Source organism: Phycodurus eques, chromosome 7 (genome assembly GCF_024500275.1).
Source record: "Phycodurus eques isolate BA_2022a chromosome 7, UOR_Pequ_1.1, whole genome shotgun sequence".
NCBI lineage: Eukaryota > Metazoa > Chordata > Actinopteri > Syngnathiformes > Syngnathidae > Phycodurus > Phycodurus eques.
In genome coordinates this window covers 10,350,261-10,367,395 of record NC_084531.1, presented here as the reverse complement: position 1 = coordinate 10,367,395, position 17,135 = coordinate 10,350,261, and the positions used below count along the sequence as shown (strand labels likewise).

At 39.6% G+C, this 17,135-nt stretch overlaps 1 protein-coding gene across 2 annotated transcripts in view; it reads left to right on the top strand.

Annotated features, from left to right (window-relative positions):
• Positions 1–17,135, top strand: part of arhgef12a (Rho guanine nucleotide exchange factor (GEF) 12a) — a 65,723-nt gene that overhangs the window by 27,418 nt on the left and 21,170 nt on the right. Inside the window, exons 2-4 of one of the 2 annotated variants that reach the window (XM_061681533.1) lie at positions 1,855–1,875; positions 5,054–5,145; positions 9,378–9,443. In XM_061681533.1, the coding sequence (XP_061537517.1) occupies positions 1,855–1,875; positions 5,054–5,145; positions 9,378–9,443 (179 nt within the window). The remainder of the gene's footprint in view (positions 1–1,854; positions 1,876–5,053; positions 5,146–9,377; positions 9,444–17,135) is intronic. The other variant, XM_061681534.1, reaches the window with a different exon arrangement.

The following is a 17,135-nucleotide window of genomic DNA, read 5'->3' as shown; positions in this document are numbered from 1 at the left end:
CTCTCTTCATTAGAGTATTTAAGTCATCATGAGGAAATGGAACAATGGAGCACTGTTGTCTGTGAGACAGACAAATGACTGTTAATGTGGAAGCAGTACAATTCTGTGCTGAGATTTTGGGAAGACATTTTGCTCACAAAGTTTGACCAGGTTGTAAATTTCAGTGGAAAATCAAGGTGAATGTTTTCCCAGTACTGGAGGGCTACATATGTCATTTAATCTATCGTCAGTATTTCTTTCTTTATAATTTCAAAAGCAGTTTTATGTGCTGCTAAATGAATGTTAAACATTAAATGAATGTTGAAAATTAGCCAAAGGTTATTGGAAGATTTCTGCTTGCTTTTCCTCTATTTTTACATTTTCCTTTCCTGGTGCTGTTTAAGGAAACTTTATTACTTTGCATGTAAAGTATTTAAAGCAATCGATACCTTTTACCTGCAATAATTATCTTAGAGTGGGCAACATGGACAAAGCTGAGCAAAAACAACTAGCTCATCATTAAGCAGGTACATGATAGCCTGCTGCATCATACAACTGTATCATGTTTTTAGGAGCATCTGCATGACGAACAAAAACCAGCCGCCTCAGTTTTGCCATCCCTGTCAGCCCATGCTTACCCATGTACCACTTCATTCTGTGTTTATATGCAGTTTTTTCCCCATCTCTTCAATTCCGAGGTTTCATGGGAGTTGGTTACTTAAAGTTCCCTCCCCCCAATTCTCTGAAACTTAATATAGACATAGGCATTTTCATAAATGGGCCATTCAGCTGCCCAATATGGCTCTGAATGGGACACACTGTCACTGTGAAAAAGAGAGTTAATGGTCGCTAGTTCGTTGTGAGACCCTCCCCATTAATGAAGACTGAAATGTGTACTTACTCACTCCTCTGTTTTGTGCCGTAATAGTATGTTCTTTAGCCGTTCAACAGTGTACGTGCCATTCAAGACTGATGTCTACCTTCCACTGTCCTATACACAAAGAAACAAGGCTCACCCTCATTGTGGAGAAAAAAAAGGCAATTATCAGGAATGGGCTGTATTTATATACCTCATATAGTGGCCCAAGGTGTTTTTTGTCAACTGTGAGGACTGTCTAAAATTGAGATTTAGGCCTTTATTTGTACAAATGTATTTAAATATTGTTTAACATTGGATATTGTAAAATTTCACAATAAATACTGGTAATTAGATTCAGCTTTTTAAAAAATATATATATTTGTATCTGGAAAAACAAAATTATATTTTTCATTAAAAAAAGATGCCACATCTGCACTGTGTGTAATTGTAATGACTTTCTCCACAACACTTGGGATATCATCGTAAAAAGTAATTACAGCTACCTACTGCCACCACCTGTAATTCTTTCCCTGAGTGGAAATAAGGCTGTACTGTACCTCTTTGTGATACGGGGCTTATTTGTATTTCCATGCGCTAAATTTTCACATTATGCCTGCAACCATGAGGAGGCTCCCACGAGATTTGAAAACTGTGATATCAAAGCATTTATTTTCAGTTATTCAGATGTGCCAGATAGTGTCATTAAATGATTTGATCTCTACATCATTATGCATCAAACAAGTGATTAGCATATTACTTGTGATGTCAAGGATTTCACATGCGCACACACAGCTATAGACGAGATCTGTGAGGCGGAGAACTTTTGACCTGGAAAATGCTTTAATCTGCCGCTCAAGAACTCGGATGTTTGATCTGGATTATCATGTTTACCACTATATGGGTCTCAGGGAAAGTATCTTGTCTTGCACCCTCCATCTTGTCATGAACAACTTTTCTTTAATCATGGTGAGGTCATCATTTTGAGATACTGATGTTGGCTTTTCTTTTCTCTCCAGGTTTCCCAAGAAAGCAAACAGGTAAGAATGTTATTTTACTGCAGTCCTCTGAGTTAAGACTAAACATGAGCCCATCCCCCCCACCACACACACACACACACACACACACACACACACACACTGCCCCCACCCAGCTAACTCGCATGTACACACATACACACACAACGAGGGACAAAGGGGTCCCTCTTCTAAGTGCGGCCCATCACTGCCTTTCACTGTGAACAGAACAGTGGCCTTTCACATTTGGGGCCGGCATAGGCAGCAAAAGCCATACATGGCCTGCCGAGGTCCAAGCCAGAGCGTGGTCTTGTGGCACCCCCTCTTAGGAAATGTTCTTTCTCTGGCCTTGCTCAGCAGAGCGCTTCCACATCCTCTCTGGCTGTCACTTCATACACTATGACACACTCGCTGTGACTCATACACATTGTCAGTACTGAAGTGAATAATTGCTGCTTCTGTGTGGCAGATGAATTACTCTGCAACTCTGTCTAGCTTGCTGTGTCTGCATTGGGGAAAGAAAAAAAAATCCCTTCACTGATACAGTGGAACATCTATAAAGTGAAACACAATCCATTTTGAAATGCTGATTGAACTATTTGCATTTTGAATCAATACAGTGGCTGAAATAAGTATTTAACATGTCACCATTTTTCTCACTTAATATATTTTCAAAGGTGCTAAAATGAAAATTTTACCAGATGTTGGAAATAACCCAAGTAATCCATATATATAAAGAAAGTAGAACAAATAATATCAGAAATTAAGTTGTGTGTAATAATGTGAAATGACACGGGGAAAGGTATTGAACACATAAGAAAGGAAGGTGCAAAAAGGCACGGAAAGCCAACATCTAAAATGCAGCAATCCAGCCCCTTGTCAGTGCAAATGAATATCAGCTTTTTCAGCCCTAATTGATGGCCTACAAAAAGGTATTATTGCTGCCAAGGTGTGAGTCAAGACACATCTCATGGTAGGTAAGAGCAGAGAGCCATCTCAAGACCATCGCAAACTAATTTTTGCAAAACATAACGATGGCATTTGTTACAGCCACATATCTAAGCTTCTGAACGTTCCAGTGAGCACAGTTGGGGGCTTAGTACGTAAGTGGAAAGCCAATCATACCACCATAAATTTGCCTCGATCAGGGACTCCTCACGAGATTTCTGACAGAGGAGTGCAAAGAATTTGAGTTTTACAAGAGCCAAGGACCACCTGTGGAGAGCTTCAAAAAGACCTGGAATTAGCAGGTACTGTTGTCACAAGAAAACAGTGAGTAATGTACTCTGCCGCCATGGCCTGTATGCACGCTTACCACGCAAGACCCCTTTGCTGCGTAAAAAAAGCATTTGAAAGCTTGTTTAGTTTGATGAACAGCATTTGGACAAGCTAGTTAAATACTGGCAGAATATAGTCTTGTCTGATGAGAGGAAAAGTTAACTGTTTGGATGCCATAATACACATCACGTTTGGAGGAGAAATGGCACTGCACATCCCCCTAAAAACAACATACCAACAGAGAAGTTTGGAGGTGGGAATATGATGGTGTGGGCCTGCTTTTCAGCAAATGGTTCTGGTAAACTTCACATTATTGAAAGGATAAATGGGCAAATGTACATTCTTGACAAAAAGTTTCTGCCATCTACGAAGGTGATGAAAATGAACCGAGGGTGGGCATTTCAGCAGGATAATGATCCAAAACATTTTGCCAAGGAAAATCTCAGTTGGTTTCAAAGAAAAAAATAAAGCTGCTAAAATTGCCCAGCCAATCACCTGACTTGAATCCAATCGAAAATCTATGGAAAGAACTGAAACTCAAGGTCCATAAAAGAAGCCCACGGAACCTTTGAAACATTTGAAGACTGCCTGTGTGGAGGAATTGGCCAAAATCACACCAGAGCAATGCATGCGACTCGTTTCTCCATATTGGAGGCATCTTGAACCTGTCATTGCAAACAAAGGCTTTTGTACAAAGTATTAAATAAATACCAGTTGGCATGTTCAATACGTTTTCCCTGTGTCATTTCGCATTATTACATATAATTTCCGAGTTTATTTCTTCTCTGTATGAATTACTTGCGTTGTTCCTAACATCTGGTGAAAATTTAATGTGAATACCACCTTTGGAAATATATTTAGTGAGAAAAATGGTGACGTGTTAAATGCTTATTTCAGCTGCTGTATATCGAAAAGGAATAGAGTTGAGCTGTCATACAACCTCTTCTTAATTGTTCAGGCAATTTAAGTAACAAGTGTAATAAGAATTTAACCACTTTAAAATGAAGATCTAAACCAACCCAAAACTCCTTCAAGCATTAGAAGCATTTGACCAAATTTAATCAAATTCAATCGGTTAATTATTTTTAAAGGGTATCAGACCATCTCTGAATGGTGAATGAGGTATGCCTGTCAATATTCTGATTCATCCAGGTCATTTCATTCTCAGGGCTTTGAATCGATTGCAACTGGACTGTTCTGATTGTCTTAGAAGACATTTCGCCTCTCATCTGAGCAGGCTTCATCAGCTCATGTAATATAGCTTACTTAGGACAGACTAGCCTGAGTTGGTGTGAAAAAACTCAAGTAGTTGGGGGGGGAAAAAACAAAACAATTTTTAAACTTGCTCAAATGAAAAACGAAACAACTTCAAAGACAACCAGAACAGTCAAGATGCGATTAATTCAATGCACTGACAATGTTGAATGAGCTCCTGTTTCCATGTCAGTTTTATATTGAGGATAACAATCAAGCCCTGCGATTGGCTGGCGACCAGTTCAGGGTGTAACCTGCCTCTCGCCCCGAAGATAGCTGGGATAGGCTCCAGCATGCCCGCGACCCTAGTGAGGATAAGCGATACAGAAAATGGATGGATGGATAACAATTAATCACAGCACTTGTTGTTATTCAACCAACTATTGCTTGTGCTGATTGCAACCAAGTAGCGCACTCCATTTTCCCTCAAGGCACATTCAATTCTACGCGCCCAACCAAATTCTTAACAATTAATTAATTAGTTGATTGATTTTTATGCCCATTCCTAATACTAAGTAGCAACTGGTATGGAAAAGCGAGAGACTGTTTACTTACTCTGTAACTTCTGGTGAATAGTCTCTTTTACTTAAGTTTGTCCAGAGTAAACTATAATTAAAATTTACCTGTTCCTTTTTGTATGATTTTCTTTTTGTTTTCTTTATTATTTTAGAACTAGCAGCATTCTCAGCAAAGACCACCCCCCGGACAAGAAACCTAAAAGTGACAAAACCTCACTTCCCTCCAATGAATTTGACCCGACAGGTAATGTCTCTCTCACAGACAAACCCCTGTTTTTGTTCTGCTTTTCCTTGATTCTTAAGTTTATTCTGCCCCCTTTCTCACATCTCATCACTTCATCTAACTGCCTGGTTTTTAACTGTGTCATCAACTATTTCACTCTGTTGTTACACAAAACACACAGTCTAAAAAACTGTGTGCTGATGATAGTTTGCACGAGGCAGCTGAGATGCTGAAATGTTGTGTGTCCCTGATGCTGTGTTGTCTTTGGAAACTTTTGTACCAGTGTGGTGTGGTCTGATCTTATGCGATCTTGTTCAGTCTGTCTCTTTCAAATTGATATTACACGGTGTTACATGGTCGCAGTTAATTTTAAATTCCTTTGCATCTGCTTGTGTCTTTAATGCTTGCTGAGCCCTTGCCATTTTACATGAGGCGGTGCAACTGTGGCGTCTGTGTGTTTAGGTGGTCTCAATGCACATTTAAAAGCAGGGGAGACAAAGCCTCTAAACCCATCTGGCACTTCAGTGTGGTGTATTTTGGGTTAAGAGATTTTTTATTTTTTTTTTAAGTTATGGTAACACACTCACTGTGGTATTTGTCTTTCATCTGGGCAGTACGGCTGAAGTTTTTGGAATCATAATGCCCGGCACCACATGATGGATTATTCCTGAATGATGCAACAGCACATGAGCAAGTTGTGTTCTCTGGGAAGTTCCAAACAGTCTCCACTATGTTGTCTGTCTGTGGGAGTTCTCATACGCACTAAGAGCCACGTTTTAGTTCACGATTGAAAATGCAGTCTACACAGTGAAACAAAAATATAAAGCGTAACGTTCCAAATATTTCCCCATTCTATAGGTGTGATTCTATCCAAATTAACCTTTAAGTATATTCTTTTGAAATCAAATTACTGTCACAATGAGGTTCCTCATATGTACTGCTTCTTAACTAACTTAAGTGTCAATGAATCAATAAAAACTGATCCTGAATGGGTGTATTTGACACTAGAAAGGGCCTACGTGCCAAATGACACGTGGACTAATCTAATCCAATTTAAAGTCAATCTGATCTGACACTAATCTTGGAACCAAGAGACAACACTGAAGTCCATAAAATCCAAAACATAAACAATCTCTAATGTAATGGTTGCGATATCAGTACACTGACTGCCATGATTTTCGCACTGCCAAATAATACAATTTGACATTACAATCTCATACAGAGGTCTGACCGTGTCTGCAATGAGGATGTAAACAATAAATAAATAAAATTATAATAAATATATAATTTAAGTAAAAAGAAAATGGGATTTTTGTTTTGTTCTTAACAAAACATAGTGCTTTTTATCATCCCCGTTCCCGTTCCGGTGTAAGCTTGTAAATGGGCACCCATAGAATATGGACCCCGAGGTCAATTTCTTGTCGTGAAATATGGACCCCCTATAGAATATGGACCCCGATAATATGCAGTGAAATGTTAATGATAATAAGAATAAATGTGAATGTGATTCTATACAAGAAAACACAATAGATGATGAGTAGAAATTTTACTACCCCTGATATCACTGCAGCTTTTTAAAATGTATGTATTTATTTATTTATTTTAACAGGTTGAACGATACTCATCTGTGTAAGATGTGGTTTGGTAGATTTCCTAGTCAAGAACATTAAATTATTTAACATTTTGGTGGGTAGGGCTTAGAGCTGGGTAAATATGGAAAACATTTATCACAATTATTTGGATTATTAAAATGACAAGTAAAACACATGATTATTCTTTGATATCAAAACAGTATTTTTTCAACTACCAAAATTTAAATTTAAATACAACTTAAAAGAACAAAAAAATAAATGAGCAAAAAGGAAAATAATATAAATATAAAAACATAAATAAATAGAGGCTAAAAACTTTGGCATCCCCTTTTTTATTGTATTATATTTGTATTTGTATTGTATTATATTTTTATTTTCCTAAGAAAAAAAACTATTTAATTATTGTGGCATTTAGCAAATAGAAACAATTTTGATAATCGTAATTTTCCTAAAACAAGATAAATTTAGCCTGATTTCAGGTTAGCAGAAAAAAGGTGTCTTTTAAAACAGTGTGACTGTATCTGTTATGTTACCATTAGCGTTTGTGTACGAATCTTCGTTATTTAAAGGTGAATCCCTTCCGTGAATTAATGCTAATTTTAGCTAGCCCGGCAATAGCGTTTTCCTTTGAGTGTTAGCATTATGCTCACGATTTCTAAAATGACGTCTTGTATTTAAATATACAATTATTATTTTTGTTGTCTACTGTATTTAGTTTTGCAGTAAACTCCAACTGGGGTGTCTTTAAAACAACTTTAAGCACGATCAGGGAGGGGAGAATAACATAAACCACAGGCTTGCTGAAAGCAACACACGATGCGTTCATGATGCTTTTACAACACAGGAACTTGCGTACACATTTTCAAGGGGGTCCAACCGTCCATATTCCGTACTACACCAGCATTTAGGACTACCCTTGCACACAGCCATCATCCTTCCTCTGTTAAGGCTTTAATACTACCACTGAATGCAGAAAATTGTCCCACCCTGTGTCGTCACGAACAGAATGCAAGTGGGAACATGTCAGCTTTTACACATACATGCAAATCAGTCACCTTTCGGCGAAATTTGCCATTTTGAACTCAAAATAGGCCATTTACGTGAAGTCGGAGAGTTTTTCCTGGGGGAGTCCGGGGTGGCTGCTGACGTCATAGGTTGTTTCGTACTCCTTGAACGCTGCCAGCTAGATCCATTCCACACATCCACCATCCACACACAGATTCACAATTGTGAATATTACACGGCGGACTAATATGAGAGCACATTGGCCTGAGGTTCCGCCTGTGCGCTCGTGACCTGCTTTGGATAAGTAACAGGAGTTGACGAGACCAGAAAAAACACTTCCGCCGCTTCTGCTGTTCAGAAGTAACAGTACTTTTACTCCGTTACAATGATCTAAATATCACTCGCTACTTTTATTTATCAATTATTGCTTATCAACTATTTCGTGCGCGAGACTATGACTTCCGCATTGGGCGCCGTTTGAGCCAATCCCATTTAAGCGATAGTGATGTTTAAGTCTTGTTCACATGACCTAACGTCTTCTATTGGGCTTCCCAGGCATAGGTATTAACACTAGATAAGCCTGCCCCGCTGATCGTCGTGCCTACGTGGCGGCCATGTTGGGAAGGTTGTCGTCACTATGAAGGCAACGGCGCGCGACTCCTTTACATTTATACGAACAAAAACAACTGCTTTCATGTATCGTAGTATTTTTCTGGCACTGTCTGCCCAAATGTGGATATTTCAGCTCACTGATAACTTGAGAAAGTTAAATTTGCATACACGCACACACAGCAACATCAGAATTTGCACATTTATGTTTTATTTTGTAATTTTTTTTTATTGGTTTTCATGCTGTGGTTAAAAAAATTTGAAGTTACTATTAACTTTAGTACTTGAGTAATTATTTCACTGTGTACTTGTTACACTTACTTTTTTGGAGGACTGCTTTTTACTTTTACTTGAGTCACATTGTCAAGTAACAGTACTCTTACTGGAGGACAATGTTTGGCTACGCTACCCACCTCTGGAGCAGACATCCTCTATTGCTATTCTTACGTTTAAGCAACATTTTTGCTCATCAGATCAGCCAGTGTCGTATTTTTTTGCTCTGGTCTTTTGTATTTTCGTGTTGAGGTGCTGCAGGTCTTGGCCCTGGTTGTGGTCGCAGCGGAACCGCAAAGCGAAAAATTTGGGTCACCTTTTTCATGCCTTTGGTTTTTTGCATGTCTGTTGACAGGTATCATAAACGGGGCTTTTGAGCTTAACAGTGACTTTAATAAATGTTTCATAAGCCTCTTGAAATTCAACCTTTTAGAGTCATGTTCGTCTTGACAAAGTAATTTTAAGACACGAGTAATGATTTTATCTCTTTGTGTGTTTGTAACCATTAACCATGAAAACAGTAAAATTTTTACAACAAATCAAAAATTGCTTCAACAAATCAGCAAGTTCAATGTTGGGGACTCCAACCATTGCTGTGTGTTCATTTTTTTTCCAAATTATTCGGTTTTTTTCTTCCATGATCGTTTTTCTCCCTCATGATTTTCTATTTCGTGTCTTTCCTTTCCTTTGTGTTGGTTGTTATGTTTGTGTGTGTGTGTGTGTGTGTGTGTGTGTGCCTGCCATGCTGTCTGCATGGTTGGGGTCTGTGAGCAGAAGCTCTGTTGGTGCAGAAGAGTGGCAGCAGCAGTTTGCTAGCAGAGGGGAAGCCTGAGTCCTGTGGTAAGAATGCTCTTGCTGGGATGACTGGTGTGACATCTGCACATGCTTCACATCTATACATGCTGGTGTGAGAATGCCTTTAGATGAAGTCAGAGCAATTTTTATTTTAACTACTCATGGATTATTTTCAAGAAATATTTTTTCAGTAGACTGTATAGGGGTGCCTTGAAATTTGAACACCTCAAAGGCAGTGCAAACAAAACGAGAAAAATATGCTGCAAAAGTTAGCATAAGAACTCCAATTGTCATCAAAATTCCTCACTTAAGCATCAAAGGATTAACAGCACATTTTGCTTTTTTGGGGGTTTTTAGTTTTTTGCAACACATACCAAACTAAATTACAATTGCTAAGAGCGGAATATGAGAACAGAAGAACAACAGAGAGGTTAGTACACTAAACGTTAGGGCTGCATGATTATGGCGAAAATAAGTTTGATAATTATTTTGCTCAATATAGTAATCACGATTATGCGTTTTTATTCCTCATGTTAGGAAAACTCTTTTTCATTGCATTGTTCATTTTCTGAACCGATTATCGTCACTAGGTTCGCAGGTTTGCTGGCGCCCAACTCAGCTGACTTTGGAGAGGGGCGGGGGACGCCCTGAAAAAGCCGCCAGCTAATCGCAGTTTTATTGCATTACTTTTCATCAAATAATATGCAAAGAGTTTTCAGTACAAAATTAATCTTTAAAAAAGTATTAATGATGGATAGTCTTTAAAAAAGTACCTAAGAAATTAGTAACGGAATAAATATACTAAATACTATATATATATATATATATATATATATATATATATATATATATATATATATATATATATATAAAAGATATACTACTACAGAGTGCAATCACGAATTGCAACTTAATGGAAGCAAATAAAGTTTATGCATAAAAGGCAATAACAGTAGGCTGTAAGCACCAACTTTTCATTGGAAAATCCGCGTCAATATGAATTGTCAAGGTAGGGTACAACTCCATTGTTTTGCTTGACCAGTTGGGGTCGCAACTGCTAAGAAATCGACAGTTGTGATTTCCCTTTCTCTGTCAGGACAGCCTCCAGTCAAAGTTAAGGCAGCCGGTATTGTTAATCGTATGCATTACAGTAAGAAGCCGCCAGCGTGGTTCGAGGGCCAACTTCAAAATAAAAGCCTCATATACTAATACATTGGAGAGCAATGCCATTTTAGGCTGTTATATTATCAACCGGGGTGCGTTGCCGGCGTGTTACCGTCATGCTTAGTATTTGTTTTCGACTGCAGGCTTGCCTGACCGCAGTCATTGTTCATTCAATGTATGTATTTAATGCCATTTTGCGCGAGCGGATCACATGTTCCTTGTCCAGTGTTTGGCCGTTTTTCTGCCGTTTTTTTAGATGGCTGAACAGATTAGTTGCATTCCCTATCTTGCAGGGCAGACAACTCTCCTGCACTCTTAACATATGGCTTCTTGTTTAAAGTATCCTGCCTTGAATCAAAACATGTCTAGAAAACTGATGTCAATCCCTTTCTGAGGCGCTAGCTCCAATCTGATTGATTGATTGATGATGATGATTCATTCTCGTAATTTCCACTGGGAGTGACAGACGTTCCAGCTGCAGAGAGGGCTGTCTAATGCGCTCAATAAAGTGTTCACCCCTTGGTAGCTAGCTGACTAAGTTGAGAAAGTGCTTCATATGCCACAGAGCCCGCATTTTAAATATATATATTTTTAAAAAAAGATCACAGACGATCATTCTCATTTAATCCTTGCAGCCAAAACCGTGATCGATTAAAATTTGATTAATTGTACAGTCGTACTACAGTGTTAAATATTTTAGTGCCATGCTAGCCAAAAATAACGCGCCATTTACCTAAGAGTTGAGCGCAAGAAGCCATGGAGATAATGGCCGAAGTGAAGATGAAAAAGTTGAGAATTTGGAGTGTACTGCAACCTTGTCATTCGTCATTAACATAAGAACGTGGTTCATTTAAAAATGGAATGTGCTACACCAAGCAAGCCATTTTCAGTCTTTATGCGAGATAACTCACGCTCTGCCTCGCTATGTTTCCCACCACGGTTGTCGCACTTCATCCAAGGGTGTTTAATTTAGGGCTGCAATGATTAATCGAATAACTCCACTCATTTGATTACAAACCGGGTAAAAGTAAAATCTCTCCCTCAAAGCGTTGCTGGGATCAATTTTACACACAGACTTTGTTACTGCATCCGGACACACCACTCATTTTAAAAATAACTTTGCGTGATGGTGGCAAGTAAGAAGGAAAGAGTGTAAAAGAGTATGTCCAAAGTTTGGGATCATTTCACACTTAACAAAGAAGATAAAAGTGCAAGGATGGACACAGCCACAGGTGCATTTTCAGTAACTTTATTGAACTAACGGTAAGAAATCAAACACACGTAATAAGAACATAATTAACGCAGAGTCACTCAACATGCCGAATGGTTAACTCATTCACTCCATCCATCCATCCATTTTCTGAGCCGCTTCTCCTCACTCGGGTCGCGGGCGTGCTGGAGCCTATCCCAGCTATCATCGGGCAGGAGGCGGGGTACACCCTGAACTGGTTGCCAGCCAATCGCAGGGCACATACAAACAAACAACCATTCGCACTCACATTCACACCTACGGGCAATTTAGAGTCTCCAATTAATGCATGTTTTTGGGATGTGGGAGGAAACCGGACTGCCCGGAGAAAACCCACGCGGGCACGCTCCATCCCAGTTAAAATGAATATTTGACTTCTATAGTCGACAATGGCGTTAACGGGTTATCCAGTTAACAGCCAGCTATTTCTTCAGTTATTCGCTGACTCCCAAATCTAAAACCACACTCAAAGTCACAGACACTACAGTAGAATGTGAAGATGGTGACCCCAAGTGGACAAAAATAATACCTGCACCTCACATGCAAATGTTATTCATCCATCCATCCATTTTCCTAACCGCTTATCCTCACTAGGGTCACAGGCCGCTGGCGCCTATCCCAGCTATCTCCGGACGAGAGGCGGGGTACACCCTGAACTGGTAGCCAAACAAACAACCATTCGCACTCATTCACTCCAATTTAGAGTTTTCAATATTGTGTAAATATAATAATGCAAAATCTGTTTTCATCAGATTAATGGAGGAGATAATCAGTAAACAACTCGATTCTAAAACTATTCGTTAGCTGCAGCCCTTTTTCAATTCATAGTTTTCAAATCTTACTAATGACTGTGGTTAACTACTTTTTCACTTCGATGATAGCTAAGACATTACTTGTAACATTGCTTGCGCAGTTCTTAAATAAACATTTTAAAATGGCAACAGTTTGATCCTGGCATGGATTATTTATATTTCCATTATTTCCTACCAGATAAATTATTCGTAAATTTGAACAAATCATGAAATTTCTAAGGTTCCATTCTACTGAACCTTTGGGCCCCTTCTTTTATGATGCATTGGCTTGAGTGTGCGCTTGTCAGTTTTAAATGTCCATTTTAAATGTCAGTTTATTCTCTACAGTCCATTTTTCTTGCATTTCAACAAAGGGTGCCGATAACAGATCAGTTAAGGTCTCTGAATAATGCATTATCTTAGATGGATTAGCCTGATCATTGACCATGTCAGCACTCAGACGCTTCAGGGTTTTATAACGCCTGACCTAAAACACAGTTAAGCATGGAAGGAAAGCAAGAGAGCAACATCTAGGGGTAAAATCACACCAGCTCTTTTCCTCCATATGACAATTTGAACACCCGTGCCTTCTCCTTTCCCTTCCCCCACTTTTGCCCCTCATCCCTGTCTAGAGCTGTGTCGCTCTTCTTCTACCCCCAGCCTGGGACTTTTTGCTTCCCCAAACCCCTCTCCATCTATTAGATCCCATTCCCTCCACTACCCAACCCCCACCTCACCACTGCCCTTATTGATCCATTCACCTCTCTGGTTGATGCACCGCTAGTCAGGAAATCTCAGACAAAAAGAATCTAGTTCAAGGGTCACGCCATTCATGCTGGGTCACTGATGAATAATGTGCTTTCTGAGATAACATGGTTTTTAGTTGAAAAATGCATTTGTATTTTTGTGTTAGTCGTTATATAATTCTTTACATTGTCTCACTTTTCTGTGCATTTTGTCCTGTCAGTCCAGTCATGATCACCCAGCGCTTATTAGATAAGCGCTAATCTCCTCTCACTATGCTAATGAAACCATGCGTTAAGAACCTGAGAAGAATTGTTTCACCCTTTAGGCTGTGAGAAAACAAGGAGCAATGTCTGGATCACAAGATCACGTTCAGACACCCTCCCAAAAAATCGCATGGCCAAAGGCACTCTCATTCGAAAGATAATAATGATCATTTAAAAATATTTTACTGAAGTGTGTTTTTATGTAGCTAAGTTTAAACAATTTCATGTCATGTCGAAAATAGATTGTGCAGCTGTACTTTTCTATACACAGCACATAATATAGTGGATCCTTCATAATCGAAGACAATATGTGACACTGGTTGACTTCCAATTTGTGAAATGTGTTCCCGAGTCCAAACTGTCACAGTCATAAAACCTTTATCAATGGTACAAGCAAAGTTTTAAGTAGTGTTGTCCCGATACGATCTTTGAGATCGGAAATTGGTCCGAGACGGACTTGATCTAAAATCTCCAATTTTACCACTGTTATACAAGCAGTCCATTCCATGCGCCGTTCCAGCACCTCTATCCAGCAGCGCCCAACCGTCATGCAGAGCCCACGGGATCACAACAGCTTGCTAAGTTGGTAACATAGTAGCAAGGAATAAGAGTGAATGTTGCTCTCCAGTTGAAGTTCACTGTAAAACTAAACTCGCATAAAAACAAAAAATAAATCTATTGAGTGTTCAAATACATCACAGACTTCGTTTCGTTCTTTGTTTTTGTTCGCAAAAAACGTTCACCCAAAGCTAACACACAGTGAATGAAAAACACCATTGACTAGTTAACAGAAAATAGCATCGAACTTGTGCCACTTCCAGTCCCCTCCAAAAGTATAAGGTCAATTCCTTTGTTTATGTTAGACTTTACACCAATCTGATCGGTATCGGCCAATAATTAGCATTTTATGCTGATCGGCTTTATTGTCATAATTCGCCGATCCGATCAATGACGTCATTGAAGTAAAAGATATTTTATCTGCGTCACCGTCATTCATTCATTCATTTTCTGAACCGCTTCTCCTCACTAGGGTCGCGGGCGTGCTGGAGCCTATCCCAGCTATCATCGGGCAGGAGGCGGGATACACCCTGAACTGGTTGCCAGCCAATCGCAGGGCACATACATACAAACAACCATTCGCACTGACATGCACACCTAGGGGCAATTTAGAGTCTCCAATTAGAGCGTCAGCCTCACAGTTCTGAGGAGCGTGGTTCAATCCCCGGTCCCGCCTGTGTGGAGTTTGCATGTTCTCCCCGTGCCTGCGTGGGTTTTCTCCGGGCACTCCGGTATCCTCCCACATCCCAAAAACATGCATGCTAGGTTAATTGAAGACTCTAAATTGCCCGTAGGTGTGAATGTGAGTGTGAATTGTTGTTTGTTTATACGTGCCCTGCGATTGGTTGGCGACCAGTTCAGGGTGTACCCCGCCTCCTGCCCGATGATAGCTGGGATAGGTTTCAGCACGCCCGCGACCCTTGTGAGGATAAGGAGCTCAGAAAATGGATGGACGGATGATTAGAATACATAACCTAAAGAGAGAATACTTTTGAAGGTATTCAGTACAGTACACAAGTATATACAGTAAATGAACAAGTCATTTAAATAGACACATTGCTCCATCTTATCGGATTGGTAATCGGTTATCTTTTTCTTTTAACTCTGTGATTGGCCCCAAAAATCCTGATCATGTAAAGACTTTTGTTGTATCCTGAAGACATTTGGGTTTCAGATCAAAAGATGAATATGAGACAAAAGTTCAGAATTCCAGCTTTTATTTCATGGTATTCACATCTAGATGTGTTAAACAACTCAGGACAGAGCACCTTTTGTTTGAAGCTACCCACTTTTCAAGTGAGCAAAAGTATTGGAACATGTGACTGATGGGTTTTTCTAGTTGTTCAGGTGTTGCCTTTTAGATTGATTGCTTAAACATTAGTGCTTGTTTTTGGCTTTGGGTTTCACCTGTGAAAACTGCATTTGCTGTTAAGCAAACATGAATACCAGAGAGCTGTCTATTGGAGAAAAGCAAACAATTTTGAAGCTTAGAGAAAAGGGAAGATCGATCATAGCTATTGCACAAACATTGGGCATAGCCAATACAACAATTTGCAATGTCCTGAAAAAGAATGAAACGACTGGTGTAGCGAGCAACAGACATTGGACAGGCCGGCCAAGTGTATCAACAGCAGTTGATGACAGAATCATTGTGAGAGAAACACCCAAAGACAATAGTTAGCGACATCACTGCCAGCCTCCACAGGGCAGGGGTGAAGATATCACAATCCACTGTTCGAAGAAGACTTCGAGAGAAGAAATATACAGGCCATACCACAAGATGCAAACGACTCATCAGCAAAAAGAATCAGAAGGCCAGATTGGATTTTTGCAAAGAAGTACAGAGATGAGCAACAAAATTTTGCACTGATAAGACCAAGATTAACCTCTACCAAAGAGATGGAAAGGCCAAAGTATGGAGAAAAAAAGGATCTGCTTCTGAACCTAAACACATAAGCTCATCTGTGAAGCATGGTGGAGGTAATGTCATGGCTTGGGCTTGCATGGCTGCTTCTAGAACAGGCTCACTAGTCTTTATTGATGATGTAACTTGTGATGGTAGCAGCAGAATGAATTCTGAAGTCTACAAAACCATTTTGTCTCGCAATTTACAGAAAAATGCATCCAAACTAATCAGGACACCAAGACAATGACCCAAAACACACTGCCAACACAACAAAGGACTTCATCAGGGGGATAAAGTGGAAATTCTCAGACTGGCCAAGTCAGTCCCCGGACCTTAACCCAATTGAGCATGGATTTTACCTCCGGAAGAGGAGACTGAAGGGAGAAACCCCCAGAAACTGCAGTAAAGGCCTGGAAAAGCATTTCAATTGAAGAATGCAGCAGTCTGGTGAAGTTACTGGGCAGTTATTGCAAGTCAGGGTTATGCCACCAAATATTAAATTTAATAATGTCAGTTCCAACACTGGAAAAGTGGGTGGCTTCAAACAAAACATGCTCTGTCCTGCGTTGTTTAACAGATGTAGATGTAAATACCATAAAATGAAAGATGTAATTCTGAACTTTTGTCTCATATTCATCTTTTGATCTGAAACCCTTGAGTACACAAAAACAAAGGAATTGACCTTGGTGTTCCAATAGGTTTGGAGAGGATTGTATATCGCTGAAAATAATGAATATTGGTACACAAATGCTGTATAAACACATACAAACAGGCAATATAACAATACTCTCTGGCATATAGTCTTCAAACTGAAAAACGAGTTATATTACCAATTTTTGATTGTGACTTCTTTCTTTGTGACTGCAAGTGTGTACCTCATTGCGTGTACCACGCTGCCCCTTAGAGGCCAAGACGCTGTTGTCCTGTCCTCTTATTCCTCTTTTCCCGTCTCGATCATGCTTTTCGTGTCACATCTCTGGACCTCAGCTGTATGTCACCAGCGATCGATGTCCGTAGGGAGATTCAGGAATTCGTGGCAGCCGGCAGGGAGAGCCTCTC